The 22,814-nt window shown below is 36.4% G+C and overlaps 1 protein-coding gene across 1 annotated transcript; it reads right to left on the bottom strand.

Annotated features, from left to right (window-relative positions):
- Window positions 1–8,091: 8,091 nt before the first annotated feature.
- On the bottom strand, window positions 8,092–15,498 carry LOC124643837. Its single transcript, XM_047182944.1, has 4 exons — window positions 14,996–15,498; window positions 14,406–14,578; window positions 13,735–13,901; window positions 8,092–8,772 (listed from the first exon to the last, which is right to left on the bottom strand). The coding sequence occupies exons 1-4, from the start codon at window positions 15,162–15,164 to the stop codon at window positions 8,571–8,573; spliced, it is 711 nt and encodes a 236-aa protein (XP_047038900.1). The 5' UTR covers window positions 15,165–15,498; the 3' UTR covers window positions 8,092–8,570.
- Between the last annotated feature and the right edge of the window lie 7,316 nt (window positions 15,499–22,814).

Here is a 22,814-nt window from a genome sequence, read left to right on the forward strand (position 1 = left end):
AGCGAATTCACCCGTGTCCCATGGGCTGTGGGCCTTAGCCTATAGTATTCCTCGATAAATCAGCTGTGATTCTTAGAAAAAATCGTCTTCTGCGTAAATAAGATAAATTGAGAACCACCAATGAACTAAAACGAAATATCATAATCAATAAGGCCTCTGCCTCAAATTTTGCGGGCAGCGGGGCGGCAGCGGCGGCGGCGCGGGAGCGGGGCGGGCAACGCATACCTGTTCTCGAAACTAGCGGGCAGATCGCGCGGCAATATAGCAGTGTAGTGTTGTGTTCTGTTGTGTTTGCTGTTCCATATGGGTGTCCTCTCAAAGATGGCCGAAATAATTAGCTCTTGCACGTCCGAAGACATTTTGATACGTCACAAAAAAAATGTATAACACTATGCCTACAATGCAGACGCCCAACGCGGGCGGTCACCGCTTGACTGGAGCGCACCGCTCGTTGCCCGCCGCCGCGCCGCTCCCGCGCCGCTGTATTCGAGGGCCGGTCCATTTGATTGTACGCGTAAGATCCTGCCGCTCCCGCGCCGCCGCCGCCGCCGCCCCGCTGCCCGCAAAATTCGAGGCAGAGGCCTAAGACTAGTATTTTGAAACAATACGAAAATTATGGAAGATCTCTCTCCATTTACTTCATACTCGGTGGCACCTTCAAAAAATCGTAAGTTACGCGTCTGTGCTACTGAACCCAATTAGTGCAAATTAGAGATGGTTAGAAAACGAAAGTTTTTGGGTATTGCATTTTTTTTAGTACCTACTGTTTCCTAGTGGCATATTTACCATTGCTTATAAACATGTGGGCTTAATTACGATGTTAACAAATTCCGTCACATGACTGGGATGGGATAATATTAATTGGGTCCAGACAGATTATTGGCCACGACGGCTGTTCTCATATAAGATCAGTCAGCTGCACAGGACATATTATAGTGCACGCACATTGGCTTGGACACAGGTGCACTCATTATTCCTTCACTCTCATGGTGAGATGGGACAGCAACCTGACACCACCGGAGAGAGATCACAAGCAGGGCCGACATTAACATGCTCTTCGATGACTGGGTCCATCAATCACCAACATCCAGAGACTGGGCTGCCAGACCTGCTAATCGAATCCGAGACCTTGTGCATAGCAGTACGGCTATGCGACTTCTAGACTTACGAAGAAGTTAAATAAGCTCTTTCATTCTTTAATTCAAAAACTTCATCAAATAACTTTGCCACTCTGAAGCTGGCTAGTGATTCCTCAATTTTTTCAATAGACTAACGGTCAGTTTCTTCATCAAAAGTTAAAGTTAAAGTAATGTCTAAAGTAAAAGTAACGGTCAAATTCGTTTTTTCAAGGCTAAAGTGACAGCAAAACTAATAGAAAAATTGAATTTGACCGTTACTTTTACTTTAGACATAACTTTGACTTTTACTTTGGCTTTAACTTTTGATGAAGAAACTGGCTGTTAGTAGTCAAAGCCATAGCTAACTATTCAGTAACACAATAGACCATTTAAAAATAACTACTATGACACTAATAACTGTGTGTAATGCTGATTGAGTTAAGTTCTGCATGATGTCATACACATAGTTTGTAAGTTATTTAATGGCTGAGGTATATGACCTATTATTGTTGTACAACTCTTTATAGGCAATACTTTAAGCATAAGCAGCATATTTTTGTCACCATTTTGTTAAACAAAGAACCTTAGTTTGGCTGTAGGTACTTGCTTGTGTTTGCAATTGCCCAAAAGAACAATGTCAGACGTCCATAGTAACTTAGGCTCAATAAAAATATTTCATGTACAGTGAAAATTCTTACAGTTTTTTGTGTTGTTTAATGTCAGAAGCTTTTCTATGTTTTCCACTTTTGCATTGAACTTCTCAAAACCAAATTATTCAAACGAAAAACCTGAACTCGATAAACAAAATAATTACTTATTAATATGATTTTTTTTTTGAAAAGTTCTAGATAACAATTAACTATTTTATAAGAAGTTAGTATTTTATATGTAAATTGTTGTAGTAAAGAACTTTGTGTCCGTGAGAATTCAGTTTTAAAAGTTGATTGGGTGGGCCGAAACCTGACATTGTTCTTTCCTGTACATGTGTGAAAAGTAGCTTAGAACCCTTTTAATAACTGAATAATTAAAATGGCTATTCTGGGGAACTAAGCAATAATTCTTTCAGTGTTAGATAACTCATTTATTACAAAGGCTGTGTTATTTTATCCAGGTGCATAAAGTATTTTTCACAGGATGCAGGCGAAAACGATGGTGGAAGCCAGCAAGTGATATTACTTCAATAAGTGTTACACCCTATTGACCAATCTTACCATTTTTGGGTTGTCCGGGTAACTGGGTTGAGGATGTCTGATCAATAGTACTCAATATCACATACTGGAAATCAACTGCACTATTTTAGATTGAAAGTCAACCCAACATGGTATGGTAAAAGGCCTAGACATATAATTAGGATTAGCAAACCTCCTGACTGATATGATATGTGTATCTTTTTGTTGTGAAAAGTAGGAAAGGCCCTAATTTAATTATGTAAAAATTGCGTAGTAGAAATACAGTGTATGCTTGTGTGTAAACAATATAAAGTTTTGAAATTTTAAAATAGAATCCATATTTTTACCTTCACTGCAGGGGGTCAGCTCTTTCTCTGTGATCCATAGTTTTAAACACAGTTTAACATTTTAAATAACACTATCACTATTTAACACTAATTACCCGAATAATTAATTATCAATTAATATTAATTTGAAAAAAAAGTAGACAATTGACAAAAAAAGTTTTTTTTTTCAAACACTTCACTCACGCACACAGTAATCACGGTAAACAGCCAACGAGAACGACACAAATAGAAAATGCACGTTTTGGGTTTTCAAAACAGGATGTGTGTACGAAAACAATTTTCCGCAATTCGATTATTATTTTCGCTTAAAAATAGGCTCACGGGTTTACCTTATCCGTCAATAGACGTGATTAGGATTAACTGTTTTAATCACTTCACAATTAATCATAGTTTTTTTTCCTTGATTGTAAACATTTTAGGTAATTGGTTTTATTTATAAAATTGATGCGCGAACGAAAGAGATACACCCAGAAAAGTCAACAACCGTTTGACAGATATTGGCACCTCGAAGCGTCGCCATTACTCTTTGTGCTTGCCATTTAGTTTCTAAAAAACTCCCCACTCATGTACTTTTCGGTCACGTAAGTTGAATTATATAATTCTCTTTTAATTTAAAAATTTTAATATATTAAATATATTATATATATATTTAATATTTTAATATATATAATACATAATATATTATGTAATATATTATGTAATATATTATGTAAATACTTCAAATTTGAAATCAAATATAATAATTAATTACTACCAATTATGTTAGTAAGCGAAAAACTTAAAACATATTTAAAAAATCCTCAACAACAAATTTAAAAAAGTCTTCTTTATTAGCGCCATCTACCGTTCGTAAATCGAAACCTAGTTTCCATCTATCAACATTAGATGGCGCTGTAGTAATTAACGAAAGAAAATACCAATAGATGGCGTTGCTTGTTCCTTCATATTTTCATCTTGTAAGCAAACTCGTTTTCCGTCGAGATTTCATCTTTTCACGGGTCATTAGTTTTTGCTTTGTCATCATCAGCGGAATATACATATAAATATACCTTTTAAATACGTAATAAGGGCTTGTTTGGCTAAATTTGCTTATTCAGGTTAATGATCTTCGCGCTCGCACATAAATCATTAAGAGAATTTTATTGAAATACTTAGGTATAGACAATTTGGAATTTATTTTGTCTTTTCAAAAGTGTTGCCTTATTTCATTTGTGAGTCCCGTGTGTCATTTGTACATCTTTGGCAGTTATTACGGCTACTCAGAAACCAGTCTATCTTACCAAGGGTTGCCCAGTTAACTGGGTTGAGGAGGTCAGATAGGCAGTCGCTTCATTTTAGACCTTCCGGTCGGCATCCATAGCTGGGAATAGGCTAGGCACTAGGCAAATGACAACTTAGGATAGGTTTGATAAGTAAAACTACAAATCACTTTCACTAGATTATAATATATTTGACTAGATATGTAAATAGGTACAGGTAGGTTACGTATAAATATTTTTAAAACAATTTGTAGTACATCCGCTCATTTCGTGTGAAAGAAAATCATTAGGTATTGGGTAAATTAAGTCAAGTGATAGAAACTAAACTCATGGGCTCATCTATTAATATTGGAAAAAGTAATGTTTCTCACTTTCTTGTCATGCATTTCTGGGGCCCGATTCTACTAAGTTAAGTCGTGGTGGCCTAGTGGGTAAAGGACCAATCTCTCAAGTATGAGGGCGCGGGTTCGATCCCAGGTCAGGCAAGTACCAATGCAACTTTTCTAAGTCTGTATGTACTTTCTAAGTATATCTTAGACACCATTGGCTGTGTTTCGGATGGCACGTTAAACTGTAGGTCCCGGCTGGCATTGAACATCCTTGGCAGTCGTTACGGGTAGTCAGAAGCCAGTAAGTCTGACACCAGTCTAACCAAGGGGTATCGGGTTGCCCGGGTAACTGGGTTGAGGAGGTCAGATAGGCAGTCGCTTCTTGTAAAGCACTGGTACTCAGGGGCCCGATTCTCCTAAGTTAATATTGTCAAAATCGAATGGAAATCGAATCGAATATGATCGCAATAGCAGTTTTAACCATATCGGGCATTCTGCTACTAATAAAAGACCAATCGTATTCGATTGACATTTGATTGGTGTGCGATTGGTCTGCTATTTTGGTGATTTTGGTCTATACGGTAGTTTGCTGTACAATCATTTTGCAATCGTAAATCATTTGCAGACAAAATGATTCATTATTGAATGACAGAAAAGGATAAAAATGTTTATTTCAAAGAAAAAATAGCGGAATGCCACATACGCTTCAATCGTAATCGAGTCGGGATTGGACCTCAGTCGAATCGAGTCGAACGTGAATCGTATGACGCTTAAGTAAAATTAGGAGAATCGGGGCCCAGCTGAATCCGATTAGACTGGAAGCCGACCCCAACATGATTGGGAAAAAGGCTCGGAGGATGATGATTCTCCTAAGTTAATAATGTCAAAATCGAGTAGAAATCGAATCGCAATATGATCGCAATAGCAGTTTTAACCATATCGGGCATTCTGCTACTAATAAAAGACCAATCGTATTCGATTGACATTTGATTGGTGTGCGATTGGTCTGCTATTTTGGTGATTTTGGTCCATACGGTAGTTTGCTGTACAATCATTTTGCAATCGTAAATCATTTGCAGACAAAATGATTCATTATTGAATGACAGAAAAGGATTAAAATGTTTATCTCAAAGAAAAAATAGCGGAATGCCACATACGCTTCAATCGCAATCGAGTCGGGATCGGATCTCAGTCGAATCGAGTCGAACGTGAATCGTATGACGCTTAAGTAAAATTAGGAGAATCGGGGCCCTGGTCAAATAACTACAAGCTGGTCGGAATACACGAGACATCCATGGATAGGCTCTTTGGGCTTCAGAAAAGCAAATTGATTTAATAATAACATTAACAACAACAACATAACATTAACATTCTAAGAATCACACTTTTCCGGAAAGCATTTGATCACAAATTGAGCAAACAGACTTTTTAATAAATAGTATAAATACTTAAATATTATGAGATCATACAGATATAGGTTAATATAAATAACTTAATTTTTTTTTTTTTTTTATTTTATATATTTAGGTTCACCTACAATTGCTTACATCAATACTTATAATTAATACATGCTGAAAATAATTAGTAATAACAATGTAGCAATTACTTAAAGGTAAACACCGCTTATGTTAAGTAACAGGGTTTAACTACGACCTTAACTAAACACTTTTATTTATTAAATTAAACACGTTCTATTTACGTATGGAATAGGGTAGCTGACTGCTATCAAAAATGTATATGTAAATATTATTACCTTGAAGGTTGCTTGATATTTTTAAATTTTTCAATGATGGTTATATTTTTTTGTAAAATTTTGAATAAACAAATAGAAAATCAGTCAACTATCCTATCAGTGCATCTCAAGATTCGGTAAACTGATTAATAGGGCCTTTTTTTTGGGGATTGTATCAACATGTAAATCAATTAAATCACTGAAGCTATTTACTACCTTACTCATTCGTGCATAGGGAGAATTGGCACCCAGTACTGTCCTTCTTAGAGGTGGATAAAGTGGTGTGACTGAGCTACGAGGAAGTCTCGCAGGAACGCGAAACCTAAAAAGGGAGAGCAACCGAGGACAGTCAATCTTATGTTCTAGAATTTTATATGCAAACATCGCATCATTCAAACATCTACGATTTGCCAGTGATTTTATGCCAAAATGTTTTAATCTACCTTCGTAGGAGCGAATAGTGCGTGATATTCCTTTAGAAAATGCGAGATGCCACAGGAATCGTTTTTGTATTCGCTCAAGGCGCAGTGAGTGAACTGCATAATGCGGCCGCCATACCACGCTACAATATTCTAATATGCTGCGAATTAAACTATTGAAAAGTAAAATTTTGGTTTTGGTGTGACGAAAAGTTTTACAATTTCTTAAAACAAAGCCTAACATTTTAGAGGCTTTTTTACTTATGCTGTCCAAATGAGGTTCAAACGTCAATTTTTTATCAAATAAGACTCCTAGGTCCCTAATAGTATCAACTTCATTAATTTTGTTTTTCTCTATATAGTAATTAGAGTTAATACAATTAAATTTGCGCGTAAATTTTATATAATAACATTTATTACAGTTTAGACACATTTTATTGTTTTTGCACCAAAGGATAAGCCTGTTAAGATCTTCCTGTAGAAGTATAGCATCACTTTTTGATTCTATTTTTCTTACGAATTTTAAATCATCTGCATATATAAAGACTTCCGAGAACTGAAAACAGTCCTGGATGTCATTTATAAAGAAATTGAATAAGATGGGGCCTAGATGTGAGCCTTGCGGTACGCCGGAATAAATATGAAACAAAGACGACTGATACCCATTTAAGACAACAAAAAAGTTTCTATCTTTTAAGTACGACGACAACCAGTTGAGGAAAGAACCAGTAATACCATAAGCTCGTAATTTGGCAATTAAGATGTTGTGGGGCACTTTGTCAAAGGCTTTACTGAAGTCCGTGTATATGACGTCAGCTTGATGACCTGAGTCTATTGTTTTTATCAATAATTCAGTAAAGGGAACTAGATTTGTACTTGTAGATGTAAGTCCAACAAATCCATGCTGGTGGTCACTTAAATAAAGTCTCAGGTGGTTTTGAATGTAAGGACAGATTATTGCTTCGAAAATTTTGGCAAGTGATGACAATATCGAGATAGGCCTATAATTAGAAACATTTTCGTTGTTATTTGATTTGTGAATTGGAACGACTTTTGCCACTTTCCATCGCGTGGGAAATACACCAGTAGACAGAGACTTATTGTAAATGATCGTAATAGGGCGTGCCAACCCAGAAGAACAAGCCGAAATAAAGATGGGTGGTATTCCGTCTGGTCCGGCTCCCTTTCTGGTGTCTATACTCTTTAATTTTTTTAATACTACATTTTGATCTATGATTGGACTATTTAGGCTTAAGCTATTTCTTTCTAGAGATTGTAAGTATTCTGAGTTAAAATTATTATCAAAATTTTGATTTAGGCTATAAGCGGAGACAAACTGACTGGCGAACAACTCACATATTTCTGTACCGTCAGTTGAAGTAGTTGTCCCATTCGTCATTGACCTAGGGTATGTGCTTGAACTTCCTCTTTTAGCTTTCACATACGTCCAAAATAGTTTAGGATTTTTGCCAAGTTCCTCTTCCAGAAGGTTAATATATCTATTGTAACACTCAGTGGCAAGACGATCACAATCTTTACCTATATATTTTAATTCTATGGCGTCTAAGGGGTTATTATATTTTTTAAAACGCTTTCTGAACTTATTTTTTTCATTTAATTTTTTAATTAGTCTGCTATTAAACCACGGAGGGTATTTATTACCTTTTGGTACGCGATGTGGAATGATTTTTTTTTTTTTTTTTTTTTTTTATAATAACTTAAGTTAAAGCAGCTTATAATATAACAGGTACATTTTTCTTTGGTTAAAGCGTCGTTACATACTAAAAAAATGAGATCATTTGGTTATTCATATTTGGTTTTAAAGCACCCAGTTTCACCACCTCCAAATTATTAAAGGGTTAACATAATCAAGAAATTGGTGTTTAATTTCATTTTTCTGGGAACTACGCTGGAAGATGATGATGGTATATAATTTCAATAAATGATTTACCTAAGGCCATCTGCAACATTTAATGTATCTTTTGTTTTGCTAACCAGAGATAGAAATTTTACATTCCTTCTTTGGGACTAATGTCAAAATTCTATCTTTAGAAAGCAAATCAACAGATAGGTAGAATATTGAGAACTGCCGTTAATAATCCCTACTGGAAGTCATAAAACTGGTTTACAAAAATTCAACATCCCATACAACGGGTAACATTTTCATACATGGCAATACACACATTTTTTTTTCAAATTACTCTATGGCCAACGCCATTAACTTTGAAGACTTCGTATCTTTTTCAACGCCGGGGAAGACGAAACCTTTTTTAGCTAGTTCTTCGTATGTTATCTCGTAAAGGTCGATGAAGCCTGCTTTTTTGGCGACTGCTTGAGAGGCCGCTGCAGTGAAGACTGTTGCTGTCACCTTGATGCCTAGGGCTTTGCAGAGGGGCATTCTGTGAACGAAAATAAGATGAGTTTGATGGGCAAAGGGCTATTGAACAAACTCGGGGTGGCCTAGTGTGAAAAGAACTAACTTCTTAGGTACAAGTGTGGGTTCGATTAGAGGTCAGGCAAGTACCAATGCAATTTTTCTAAGTTTGTATGTACTTTCTTGGACACCAATGATGCGGTGGGCGGTGGGCTTTCGGTGGGCACGATAAACTGTAGGTCCCGTCTATCATTGAACATCTTATGGGTAGTCAGAAGCCAGTATGTCTGACAACCAGTCTTATCAAGGGGTATTGGGTTGTCCGGGTAACTGGGTTGAGGAGGTCAGATAGGCAGTCGCTTCTTGTGGCACACTGGTATTCAGCTGCATCCAGTTAGACCGGAAGCCGACCCCAATATAGTTCAGAAAAAGCTAGGCAGATGATGAATATTCGATTTTTTCCACTCCTCGTCGCGATACGAATATGAAACTTCTTAGTAGCAAGGCTCTTTTTTTTCACATAAAAAAAATTGTTTGGCTATGACAGCCAATCTGTCATTTTATTTTTAGTTCTGACAGCCAAAACACCAAATATTTTGATATAGATTTACAAAAATAACAACTAAGTATATTCAGAATTCATTGTAAAAATGGGTAAAGCAAAATGCATTTGTGACACCGTCAGCGTATTAGAGAAAATACAAGAAGAAAGAAAAAAGTTACCGAAACCCGAAATAAATGAAATTAGACTGAATTTGTTTACTGAAAGGAATTCTGATGGTACTGGATACCTCATGCTAAGAGGCTTAGATATCCAGGGAAGATATAAACGACGAATACAGGATACGGATATCCGAGCCATATGTCGATACATAAAACACTCACCGAGACGAATAACTAGACTGGATCTTAGCTACAATTATATCACAGATAAAGGATTCTTCAAATTACTCAAAAAACTACTCGTTAAAGGCCGTTCGAGTATTATAAACTTAAATATAATGAATAATCGACTAACTCGTATATCGATGGAAGCTCTTGCTAAGTACGCAAAAGTTTTAAAGCTAAAATACTTGAGATTGAATGGAAACCGTTTCGGTACTAAAGGTGGTGAATTCTTCGCTAAATTCTTGGAAAATAATACTTCTGTTGAGTATTTGGATATTGGAGAAACGAATCAGACAATAACGAGTATCGCTCAAATAATCACAGCTTTAAGAATCGATCACGGAGCGAACACAACGTTACGAGTATTCGATTTGAGTCGAATAATGCCGCTGTTTAATCGATATCCTTACGAATCAAAATGGTTTTCGTATCACATCGAGTATTTGCTTGAAAAGAACTCCTCTATTATAGAGTTACATTTACAAAAGAACCAATTAATGTCACATGATATCGAATATTTCGTAAGGGGTTTGAGAAGGAATGAAACGTTATTATACTTAGATTTAGCGTTTAATAGTATTGGAGATTATGGGGCTGAATTATTAGCTGAATATTTAGCCGAAGGACCTCAATTAATCCTTTTAAATATCGCCGGGAACGCCATTAATGATACCGGAGCGAGGGCATTAAGTTTCCGGTTGCCATATTCAAAAATCCGCGCTCTTGACATCGGCCGTAACAATTTGACAGATAGTGGCGTGACTGACATATTGAATACGATAAAAAAACCGTTCTTTTTACGATTTTTGAATATTTGGGGGAATAAAATTGGTCACGGTTCTTGTGTTATTATTGAAAGAATGTTGCTAAGTGGTGCGTTGTTCCAACATACGATAGATGTTAAACTTTATGAAGTAGATGAAGTTTTGTATGCTGCTTATTACCCTAACCCGGCGAATAGAAGCAAGCATTTGTATTACGATGAACTAGACTTCGGTGTACCGCAGCCGATTTACCACATCACTAGGAATGTTATTGAAGAAAAGAAAAAAGTTATGGTTGACTGCAAACAGAGACATAAATTGGATAAAACCGACAAATATAATTTTTGAAATAGGTACTTGAAGTCGGCCTTACACTACAAGTTTTGCTTACAAAAGTGTGAGGTTGGGGTAACGAACCTACTTTACTTATATATTTTGTATTTACTTATTTAATTTTGTATGGTTTAAGTTTCTACTGTTTGGCAATATTTGAAGTCATTGTTTCTCGTTTAATTATGGTTTATTTAACTTAATTTAATAAATGGTTTATGTTTGTAATTTTCAGTATTATTTCATAAATAAATAAATACATACCTACATATTAAAAGCATGTACTGTCTTTTTATTTATAAAGATAGGTATACAATAACGTAATCAGCTTAGTTTGTCTCATTTAATTAACCACAAGATCCCTTTGTTAAAATATTATTTCGAGGAAACAAGGAAAATTAAAGGTTAAGCTCGCTGTTCTACATAACTGTCTGTATCCCGTATATATTTACTGTTTAGTGCGCAATAAAGAATAAGAATAGAATAGAAAAAAATATGGTAGCAAAAAGTTTTCAAGTCCAAAGAAATTAGTAAAATTAGATATGATTTTTGTACTTGCATATTTCCTTTAACCTGAGGACAGGTAGAGAATGTCATGGACTTATTTAGCCACCAGTGCGCCATTTTTTGTACATAAATCAATGAAAGATTATTCACATTTGGTTACCTATACATCGGCTACGAAAGTTACCGTAGCACAAGTTACGCTACGCCGTAGCATGTTCGTCAACTCGATCAAAATATTTTAATGAATCCAGTCCCTAGTGCTGCGTATTTACAGTATATACATGGCTAGTACGCAAGCGTGTGAAACTAGTCGCGAATAGATTGGAATTCACTTTTTATACAAAGTCTTCCGATGTATACAGCAGCAGTACGCAAATACTCGCATATATTTTGTAGTGGCCAAAGTATCTTGCTTTGTTCCATAATATACAGTGCTAGTCCGCATGCAAACTAATCGTGTATACATTGGAATAGGCGCGAAAAACTTTACGATTCCAATCTATTCGCGAGCAGTTGCATGCTCGCCATTTTGATTAAAACACGACCTAGCATTTAATGTTAATTTAAATATTAATAATGCTTGTTTAATTAAAAAACATTGTATTAAAAATTGAAGTTAGTGACGAAAACGAATCGTTGCAAAACCGACTCCACGTAGTCTTGTCTGCCCTACCCCTAGAGTGCAATTCAAAACCGCGTAGGCGCGGAGGGGCGAGGCGGCCTGCGAGCTGAAGCGCAGGTAGTTTTAGCCGGCTCTGCCGGCCAGCCTCAGCCGCAAGCCGAAGCTGCGGTGGTGAGCGTGAAAACCATCTGCGACGATAAGCTCGCATGGGACCGCCGGAGCCCCGCAGCACCGGAGCCGTGACAGAAGCTATGCTTGCTGCATGTTGCTTGCTTACATTTTAAACGTACTGAGTTCAAAAATTAGAAGCTAATTAAATATATTTTATGATGTCATTTAATAGTATTTTAGAAGTTTACTGTTAGAATGCCTGCTACAAAAGATGCTAAAAAATAACCATCATGCTGAGTTGTATTTAGAGTGCTTTACTTAGAAGATAACTATAGTGGCTAAGATAGTATTATTTAGATGCTCGTTAATTGTGGCTGACATAATAATTTAGAAGGCAACATACATTTTTGTTTAATTAGCATTTTTAATAAACAAACTCGGATTCAAAGCCATTTTTATTTAATGCTTTACCTAATATAAATTTTATATAGTTAAATTTGACCGTGTATAAATTGGAATGATGCAAGTGTACGTCTAAGCTACGAATTATACGCGAGCAGTACGCAAAATTCGTGTATACTTTGAAATCACAAATTAAAAAACAGCATTACAAAATATCAGCGAGCAGTTTCCTATGGATGCGTTTTGGCTATGTACACTCTGTAAATACGCCCTAGTGCTTATGTTTACTTTAGCTTTCTGTAAATAAAATTTTGACTTTTTTAGTAAGACTAACAGTATATACAAATGTAAAAATATACATAAATAAAAAGGTCCCAAAAAAAAGCGTCAGTTTACTTCTTGTTTGAATGAAGTCTCAGCAAAATCAGTGTAGGAAAAATCCTCCGATTTGAAAAATCCTTTCAGTCTTAGATATATCACTTAACTATCAAGGCTATAGGGCACTTTTTATCTAGGTGCACTAGGTAGTTCTCATGAGACGCGACTAAAACCTACAACAACATAATTTATCAATCAACTTCAAACACATAAAAACCACCTATAACCACATAAACAATATTATAACCTATCTACGCGCAACCCATCCCGCATTCCGGGATGGATTCCCGATAAATTCCCCATTACCCCGGGACTAAAGAATCCGCAGCATCTTCAATAACTGCGGTAATTGAATAGCGGTTTCAATAGAGATGCTCGTGTACCGGGATTAATCGTTTAGAGATAAATAACGTTGGATTTAGGATTATTTTTGGTGATATTTAGGGGCCTATTTTTGGCGAGAACTTAACCTAAATCAAAAGCAAAACTCATTTATTCAAACTTGGCTGCAAAACAGCACTTTTCGAACGTCAAAAAAAAAATTACATAAGACAGCCCCCAAAACGCCCACCCTTCACCACTTCCTATGTGTAACCACCTATTAAATTAAATCTCGATCAGAAAAACTATAGGATAGAAGTATACATGTACCTAATCAACTGTATCAAAATTGGTCTAGATTTGTTTCAGAAAGAGTGGCAAACAAACACACTTACTTCCGAATTCTCTCTAGGGCTTCTTTTTCCTGCCTATTCCCGTTCCCAATTTTATTTGGGATCGGTCTTCTCTCTTTAGACCTTACTGTAAAAAGAAGCCTGAAATACCTACTCAAACGTTACTTCAGTAAGCATGGCAGAGTACACAAACACACTCACTATAGAGCCTCTAGTCTAAAGTCTTTCTCTGGAAAAAACATACTAACACCGGAATTGAGAACCTCCTCTTTTTTGGGAAGTCGGTTAGAAAGATCTGGAACAGCCCCTACCTGGCTACCAGCAGTTCCTTGGCGACGCCGCAGCCTCTCCACGCCGGGTCCACCACCAGCCCGTATGCTGTCAGGTACTTGTCCACCTGGTATCTTTGGAACACGTCCACTGACTTGCTGACCAGCTCCACCGCACCGAAGAGTTGCGCCCAGATCTTGTCGTCGGTCTACAAGAGAAGAATATAATGTTATTGCAAAAAAGTTTAACAGACGTTTGACAAAAGAAAGTTTAAGTTTTTGTAATCAATATGAAAGTTTCAAAATGTGAATCTAGTAGGCCAACTCAAACTCATCATCAACATATTTCGAACGTCAAAAACAAAGGACAGTCTCCAAAACGCCCGCCCTTCACCACTTCCTATGTGTTTTGCTGGGAAGAAGAAGTGGCGCAACAAACTCCCCAGCAACTAGGTCTATTTAAAAATGCTCTTTTGAAAGTTCTACCTGAATCTACTAGTTGCACAGTTCCAAGGAGTGAGACCCTCATGGAGAGGAACCGGCAAGAAACTTCACCTGGACACTCTTTTCAAAAGAAGTTTTTACAATAGTTTTCTTATGGTACAAATGATCCCAAGTATTATTTCAATGACGCGTTTGTTGTCTGTTTAACTTTTTCGCCATAGCACTGCCATAATTTACCTAGCTACATATATCTCATAAGCAACTCCAACCTGAAAAGGCTCCTCTTTATCCTCCTTACACACGACGGTCAGCACGTTCACCCCCACGATCCTCGGAGGCTGGTCATCATTGTCCTCCACGCAGACCAGCGACAGGTTCTCTTTGAGTGGAGTACGCCAGAGGTTCTGCAGTTCTTTCACGGCTGATGGGTAGTTTTGAATTCCTGTGGAAGTAAGAGATAAAGATTATTTTAGGCATGCCAGAATTTTGAGAAGTTCGTAGAACGTGAAATAACCGGCCATTTAAGATTTGCACATGGATGAATTCTGAGCCTTTATCTATAAAACGGACAAAAATATTACTTTTGCTGTGTGATCCAAGGGATTCCTAAAATAATGATTTTTTTGCCAACTGAAATAAGTACAACGTCTGTAAAAGTTAAACTGTTTAACTATCACTGTTCATGAGATACAGCCTGGTAACAATCGGACAGCGAAGTCTTAGTAATAACACTCCGATTTGCCATTCAAAGTCAAAGTCAAAATCAAAGTTACTTTCATTCAGTCATTCGGGTACCGAACCCCAAAAAAACTGAAATTGAGGAAAAAGTCAGCTTCCTTTTCACAGTTTCTTATCTCACCAATATACTTGCAAGGCGGTTCATCCCTCATGAAGTACTTCGTGAGGAGATCGATGGCTGCCTCATGCAAGTCCTCCGTCAAGTCCTGGATGCGGAGTGCACCCTTGGATGTGGAGAACTTTCTCCAGGTCGTGGGAAATGGGATGCTTGAGGGGCGAGTGAACACCATCTAGAGAGCAAAAAGTTGGTGAATAGTGGGAAGGTGAGAAAGAATTGTGTTGAAACTCTATTTTTTATCTACTCTAATACATATTATCTATTATCTAGCTAGATGACAGATTTGTATTTTTGGCTGTGTGTGTGTGTGTGTGTGTAAACGTAATGAAAACAGCTAAAAGTAATGAATATACTCAAAAATTAATGACCCGATTAGAAAAAATATTTCAGAATACGGAAGGTTTTCACAATTCGCGAATGACAACGGCTATATTGTATCCCACCCAAAACAAAAATGTGAAAGGCTGCCAAGTTCGATAATATGGAAATCCTTCGCCTATAACAGAAGTGAGATCTGAATAAGTACCAAGTTAGACATACCTCAGTTAAAAATAGTTACTTTTTAATGATGTTACTTGGCAAGTTTTCACACACCTTCTTATAAACCTAATAAACGCAATGAATCAAGTATTTAATTTTCTATTAAAACTTGCCAAGTAACATTATTAAAAAGTAACTATTTTTAACTGAGGTATGTGTATGGAACTTGGTACTTATTCAGATCTCACTTCTTTTATAGGCGAAGGATTTCCATATTATCGAACTTGGCAGCCTTTCACATTTTTGTTTTGGGTGGGATTTCATTTATTTTTGTAAGGTTGTTTATTTTATTTTTTTCTTATGATTAAGTTAGTTAAGGAAATGTCTCATTTATACTATCTTTCAGATTTTTGAATATGCACTATGCTTCTTACAAAGAAATGAACTAGATTAACTAAATGGACTAGATTTACCAACTGACTGACATGACATGTTATCATATATTATGTTCGTGGATCAAAGTTACACATTCGTTATTTTTGAAAGTGACTCACACTTGGCCGTTTTCAGATTTTTACTTTGACTAAATACAAACCTTTGTAACGAATTTCAGATCGGTACGACCATTCGAAGATATATTATATAAATATAGATAAATTTAGTTCGTTTTAGTTCCTTAGGGGTATAAATTTACACTGGGTATTTTACACCTTCATTATTCTGAAACCGACTCACACTTGGCCATTTTCAGATTTTTCCCTTTACCTTGACATAAAGACCTACCTCCATGCCAAATTTCAAGTCAATACGACCATTGGAAGTGGTCTAGGTTTTTGATGAGTGAGTCAGTGAATCAGTGAATCAGTCAGTCAGTCAGTGAGTGTATAGTAAAAATATCGATTTTTTGACGTCAATATCTCGAGACCTACAATAGGTATATTAATGAAATTTTGTATTTTAGATAAGTGAGGGGGTCTCAACAGATACTAGAAATTTGAAATGTGTAAATAAAATAGATTTTGAGTTATAGGGGGGTCGAATTTGGCCCGAAATGGTTCGTGTAATATAACCCACGGCCGGTGTGTCGCTTTTTTTGCTCGAACTTGGCGGACACACTGCCGTGTGTCTAGATCCCGCGGTACGGGCAGTAGTTCCCCCGGGACGAGGGTGATGCGGCGGGAAAACGGCTAGTTCTTGATAAAGAGGGAGGTTTATAGTGAATGCTCAATCCCTCTTCCCCAAAACGTACATACCTTTAATCCACTCTATGTAAACAAAAGCTTAAGAAATCAATTGCTATATAACATAATCTTAGAAAAGCATGCAATATAATATTCCTTTCTCCGGAGAAATTAAGTTTTTTACACTTTCGAGGTTTTCAATTTAACTAAGACGATAACTGAAATCTTCTAACCGGTCTAACCACTTGGAAGATCACTCAATTAATCTAGCTTCCATCCATCTGAGTACCTAAGCATTAGCTAAAGGTAAACAATGTTGAATTGGCTGGACTTTTTACACAATACATAAATTAAATATTTAACAAATAAACTACTGCTTAAAATAATGTTTTAATTTGAAACAAGTAACTATCGTCCACTATTCTATTTCGTAAATTTATTAGTTGTAGGTAATCATTTTAAGCTTGTAAATATAGTATTTAGTTTATAGTAGTTCTAATTTTTATTGTAAACTAGCTTTTGCCCGCGGCTTCGCTCCCGTCTCTACTTTACCCTATTTTTTTTTTCATAAGAACCTTCTCTTGACAATAACAAACACAACAAAAAAAGAATTAGCCAAATTGGTCCAGGCGTTGTTGAGTTATGCGCTTACCAACAATAAATAAATAAATAAATAAATAAATAAATAAATAAATAATGTCGGGACACCTTTTTCACACACGGTCGGTTAGCCCCATGGTAAGTTATTTATTAACTTGTGTTATGGGTGCTAACACAACTGATAAACTACATATAGATAGATATATACATATTTATAAATACATATCATAACACCCAGACCACGGCCAACAAGCATGCTCATCACACAAATGTCGACCGAACCGGGAATCGAACCCGGGACCTCAGGTTCGGCGGTCCGGCATGATGACCATTGCGCCATCGAGGTCGTCAACACATTTTGCGATTCATTTTTATATTATAGATAGATACTAGACTAAGTAGTTTTGTTAATTAACATTAAATAAACTATAGTCTTATGGGTGAATTTCCCGGGACCAAAAATTGCGTGGCATCGATGAAATCGGTACTAAAAATCATTGTTATAATATTCTTATATTTTTTTCTAAGTAGGTGAAATAGTAATCTATGTGTAGCACTAAATATTTTGTTAATAGCATTAATAGGTTCTCCAAAAAAAAAATTTAAACCTCAAAATCTTTCATTGCCGTGTCTGTCCACACGTCACCTTGATGTGTTCTAGACCTTATTGATAAAAATGTATTAGTTATTTATATTAAAACCTATTTTTATTTGATTCCTGAATAGTTAAAGTATTGTTACAGGATACATTTGTTCAAATGTTTAAACAATACAACGAATGGTAAATAAAAAACTGTTTGTCCCAGAACTACCATTCATCGCCATGTCCTAAACATATTTGAGAATATTGCTTTTTCTAACGGTTTGCGTCCCTCCCGCTGTGCGCTAAATGTTGCATATTAGTGGACGTCAAGTGTTCGACGTGGAATTTCGTGTGCACGTGCCTGCGTTTTCGCGCCATAAATGCAAGTATGCAATTTTTTTATCACTGGACATTTTTTCTTTCATCGCCGTGGATAGGTCTTACTTCTGTTTGAATAAGTTTGTCCTCTTAATTGATCATTCGGTACAATGCCATCTATCTTATGTTTATTTGTGACATGTTAATTACTGTGAATTATTAACAGATTTTTAGTTTTTTGATGTTTTTGCCTTGATATTCATTGCCGTGCTCTCATTGCCGTGGTTTCCGTGGTCAAAATTTGCTATGGAAATGAAAAAAAATACACAGCAATGAAAAAATTTTCATTGCCATGCCTTGTGAAACAATTTCGTTCCATTGCCGTGGCCGCATGTTTCATTACCGTGACTTATGTTTTCATCGCCACGGCATGATTAAGAAAAAAAACAATTTGTACTATATAGTCAACTACAAAAAGATATTTCCACGTTCACCTCACAAAATGATAAACTTACACACACACCACTTCAGGTTCAGGTTCACTTAGGTTGTTTTACTAAAGGAGTGTTTAAGAAAAGAAAGAGAAAGATATGTCAAAACGATGGCTGCAGGAATAGTTTTCATTGCCATGGACGTATGTTTCATTGCCGTGCATGCAAGTTTCACCGCCGTGGCATGAAAATTTTAGTCTTGTATATCTCGTTAGTTTTTTAAGCTATCTACTAGATATTAAGTAAGAATACATATCTTATCAAAAACTTTAGTAAACACTATTTTTTCTTGTTCTAAAGTTGAAGTATAAAAAATCCACGGAAATGAAGATTTTATTGGACCTGTTGAAATTCACCCTTATATATTTGAACGGAATTTTTAAACAAAAAGTCATATCAAGATTGTTTCTTTACTTTAGCGCCTTAACTTTCAAAAGGTATATGATCCTAATTCCCTACATTTAAAAGAGCCGAAATTCAGTTACGAAACAAAATCTCACTCACCGTTTATCCAGCAACAAATATATATACAAAACGTTACAGTCTGTTTGTCCTCTCACCACTGAGCTCCGAGAGAGAGTGCCGTTTCAAGGGATGAAAAGGGGCGGAGACACATCGAGGAAAATGCAGGAATTCGTTTTATTAATTTTCCTCTCTCGTATGAGAATAAATGCCGGGATACCTATTACGGTGAATGTTGGAATTCTGATCAATAGGTCTTGGTAGGTATTCGGTATTGAAAAAGTATTTGCAAGATAATTTATGAATGGAATATAGGTACATCATTTTTGGATGAAAAGTATTGGTGTAGCCTGCTGCTATATGAGCCCAAACAAATCGTCGGCCGACTAAAAGTTTAGTAAAAACAAACAAAGAATATTTCCTCTTTATTATATAAGTATCTCGATTAGTATTGATCTCAATCATTACATTGTGTGCCCATAGCTTTATATCCACGTTCAAAAGTTGTTTCAGTTTTATTAACTGAAAGCTAACTCCCGGTAATGGAGGTTTCAAACTTTCTTCCTGTTATTGATTAGAGGGAAAATCTTAGATTTTCACCGATATGGAGACGACAATTTTAGCGCTATTATATGTACTTACCTAGTATCGATTTCAGGAATTATTAGGAAGTGTTAGATAGCCCATTTTTCTAGGAAAGTTACATAAGTATAGGCTACTTTTTATCTAGGTGTTTGAAGTGGATCTCAGAAAGGTCCATAATTTACAGGTCCGATTTGAAAAATCCTTTCAGTATTAGACTGATAGTACTTAATTTCCTAAAGAACGAAGGCTATAGGCTATTTTATATCCGGATGCGCGTAAGTAGTTCCCTCGGGATGCGGGTGATTCTTCTAGCTAAATAAAGCTGCAGTTTGTTTGTTGTAACGGTTTGAACGCAGGAATTTACATAATATTTGCTGTTGTTATGTCCATATATCTAGGAAGCTACGTAGGCTTTTTATCCGGGTGCACGGAGTAATTCCCAGTAGCAGGCTACTTTCAAAATACTTATTTCTCTCCCAGTGTGACCGGAACTTAACCGATGTCGTCACTCGCTAATCCGAGGTTGCTAAACGTGATCTAATTTGACACCCAGCGACATTTTGTGATGTCGTGTCGTTGTCGTGTCGTCGCCATTATAAAAGTGAATCAAGACTTCTTTGGATTATTATTAAGTCCGAAATTAAAAACAGATTTGTTAAGTTTCCACAGTTTTATGCGATTGAAAAGGAACTCCCCAAATTGTGGACGAATTGCATCTGCCTAGCGGCTCCCAACTGTGTTGGGGTCGGCTTCCAGTCGAACCAGATGCAGCTGAGTACTAGTGTGCCACTAGGAGCGACTGCCTATCTGAACTCCTCAACCGAGTTACCCGGACAACTCGATACTTACTCCTTCAAGACTGGTTGTCAAACCTTCTGGCTTCAGACTACCCGTAACGACTGCCAAAGATGTTCAAATTACAGCCGGGACCCACGAATTTAACGTGCCTTCTGAAATACGGTACCTGTCCCTGAACAATTAATTAATATCTAGGTACAATTAATAGTTATCGTAGGTTAGTCGTGTCGTGATCGTCACTCAAAAATATCATAAATTCGTCTCAGTTTATGAATATTGCATGACATTGAGTTAAATCGTTAGCAGTCCTGTATATTGTATGTCCCAAATCTTATAGTAATCGTTATAATGTGAGAATACTCGTATACACTAACTGCTTTCCCTGGGTTTACCCGCAACCAAAAAAAAATTACCAGTCTATTTTAATCGGTTAAGAAGTTTTGGCATAAAAGCACAACGTGTTGCATTGTAAAAATGTTTTATGCGTAAAAGTATTTTACAATTGCGGAGGTCAGATATTGACCTACATAAGTAAATGTGGGCTCCATATAAAATATTCTTATATAGTAACTATTGTATTATTACAACTGTTGTATTATTGCATTCATTTAGACTAGAAACCGACCGGGACATAGTCCAGGAGATAATTACTATACGTACTTATCTAATAAATAATAGTATGAAACTCAAAGAGTTAATTTGTTCAGGAATTACTAAATTGATTTTAAAAGTTCTTTTAGTGATGGAAAGCCCATTTATTGAGGAACGCTTATTGGCTATTTTTTATCCGAAGTTTCCACGGGACGGCGGTGAGTGAAACCGCTGTTGAAAGTTGGTACGCACATAAAATATTTTTTTAGACAAATCATAAGACTAGACCAATAGTTAAATACGCATATAACACAGATTACCTTAATAGTTACAACTGCGTATGACTCTACCTCGCTGCGTGTTGGCAGAACTCAACGCCACGAGGTGATTGAAAGGAGAATATATTACTATCATTATCATCATCATTTATATTCCGTATTGGATCAACCCGTGACTTCTAGTACTTGATATTAATCAATGAAGTAGTTTATTGTTTATGTTCAGTTCCTAGAAAAAGATACGATATGTTTTTCTTATTCCTAAATTCTGCACCCTAAAGGTTTTGGAAGTAAGCTGCCGACTGCAAGTACGGTGACTTTATGAAATCGGTCGATAGCTGGAGGTGATTTCATATAAATACAGTAGGTATATAAGCCAGTTAGTGCAGCTGCGATGGTTGTTGTTGTCACCTCGCTTCCTTCATAGCTTAAGAGTAAAATTAAACTATGTATTATAGTAATCTGTGGTAAAATGGTGACCCAATTACAAGGACAATATCTGTATATCCTGCGTCCCGCGTCCCGTAAAATCTGTCACCAGGCTCTAAAATGTCTCATGCATGAACCATGATAGTTAGAAAGACAGTCGAGTTTTTCCCAAATGCAATAATATCTGTTGATGATATACCTAACAAAAAATATCTATGCATTTCTGGAATTATCTTTTGTACGAAATAAATGGATTTGAAGTTTTCATCAAATACTCCATTAATTACTCGTGCCATTTGGAATGTCTCGTGACTGCGCAATAACTGTTTTTCACCCCTTTCCCAAAAGGCCGAGGTCAGCAAATGGAGAAATGTTCTCAATTCAGATGTTTTTTTATTCATAAATGTTGATTATTTCAGCACTTAATAGAAGCCAACTTCAGACCTCCAATGTTATCTGACTTTAATTGTAGTTAAAACAATTGTTATAAACAACCAGTTCGTTGTCTTGTGCAAATCTTTGTTTTCAAATGGATATATACAAAGAGAAACGTAAGGTGGTTTGTAGAGTAGGGTGAGATAGACTGTTTGTGTCCCCCGGCCGATTGTCGGTCACGGCGGCTGTTCTCATGTAATGAGATCAGCCAGCTATGCAGGGCATATTATAGTGCACGAGTATTTGCGCAGACAGAGATGGATTTAGTCGTAAATGATATGAAGGAGTGCCAGGTGTCCGACAGCAACGTTGAAAATAGAGCGGAGAGAAGTAGAAATTCCGGAAAGTTGGTCCCACCACGATGTGGGATGGGATATTACGAACGAGATAGATTTTTTATTAATTTGTTTTCGTCCGCATTCCGTGTTAAACTAGAGGTCTTCAGTTGGAATTCAGAATTTGAGTCCTCGTGGACAGGTCTTGCTGTCTTTGGTTCTTTCATTTTGATGTTGAGGGTATGATGAGACTATGAGACTACTAGAAGAAAAAATAAGAAAATAAAAAAAACCATTTGTTGGTTAAGTATCATTA

This window comes from Helicoverpa zea, chromosome 28, assembly GCF_022581195.2.
Source record: "Helicoverpa zea isolate HzStark_Cry1AcR chromosome 28, ilHelZeax1.1, whole genome shotgun sequence".
Taxonomy (NCBI): domain Eukaryota; kingdom Metazoa; phylum Arthropoda; class Insecta; order Lepidoptera; family Noctuidae; genus Helicoverpa; species Helicoverpa zea.

Excerpts from the sequence above, each read along its gene's own strand:
- LOC124643837 (XM_047182944.1), bottom strand. The coding sequence starts at position 15,164 with ATGGTGTTCACTCGCCCCTCAAGCATCCCATTTCCCACGACCTGGAGA. Across the intron at positions 14,579-14,995 it reads ACCGCCTTGCAAGTATATTG|GAATTCAAAACTACCCATCA; the intron begins GTGAGATAAGAA and ends TTACTTCCACAG. Across the intron at positions 13,902-14,405 it reads ATAAAGAGGAGCCTTTTCAG|ACCGACGACAAGATCTGGGC; the intron begins GTTGGAGTTGCT and ends CTTCTCTTGTAG.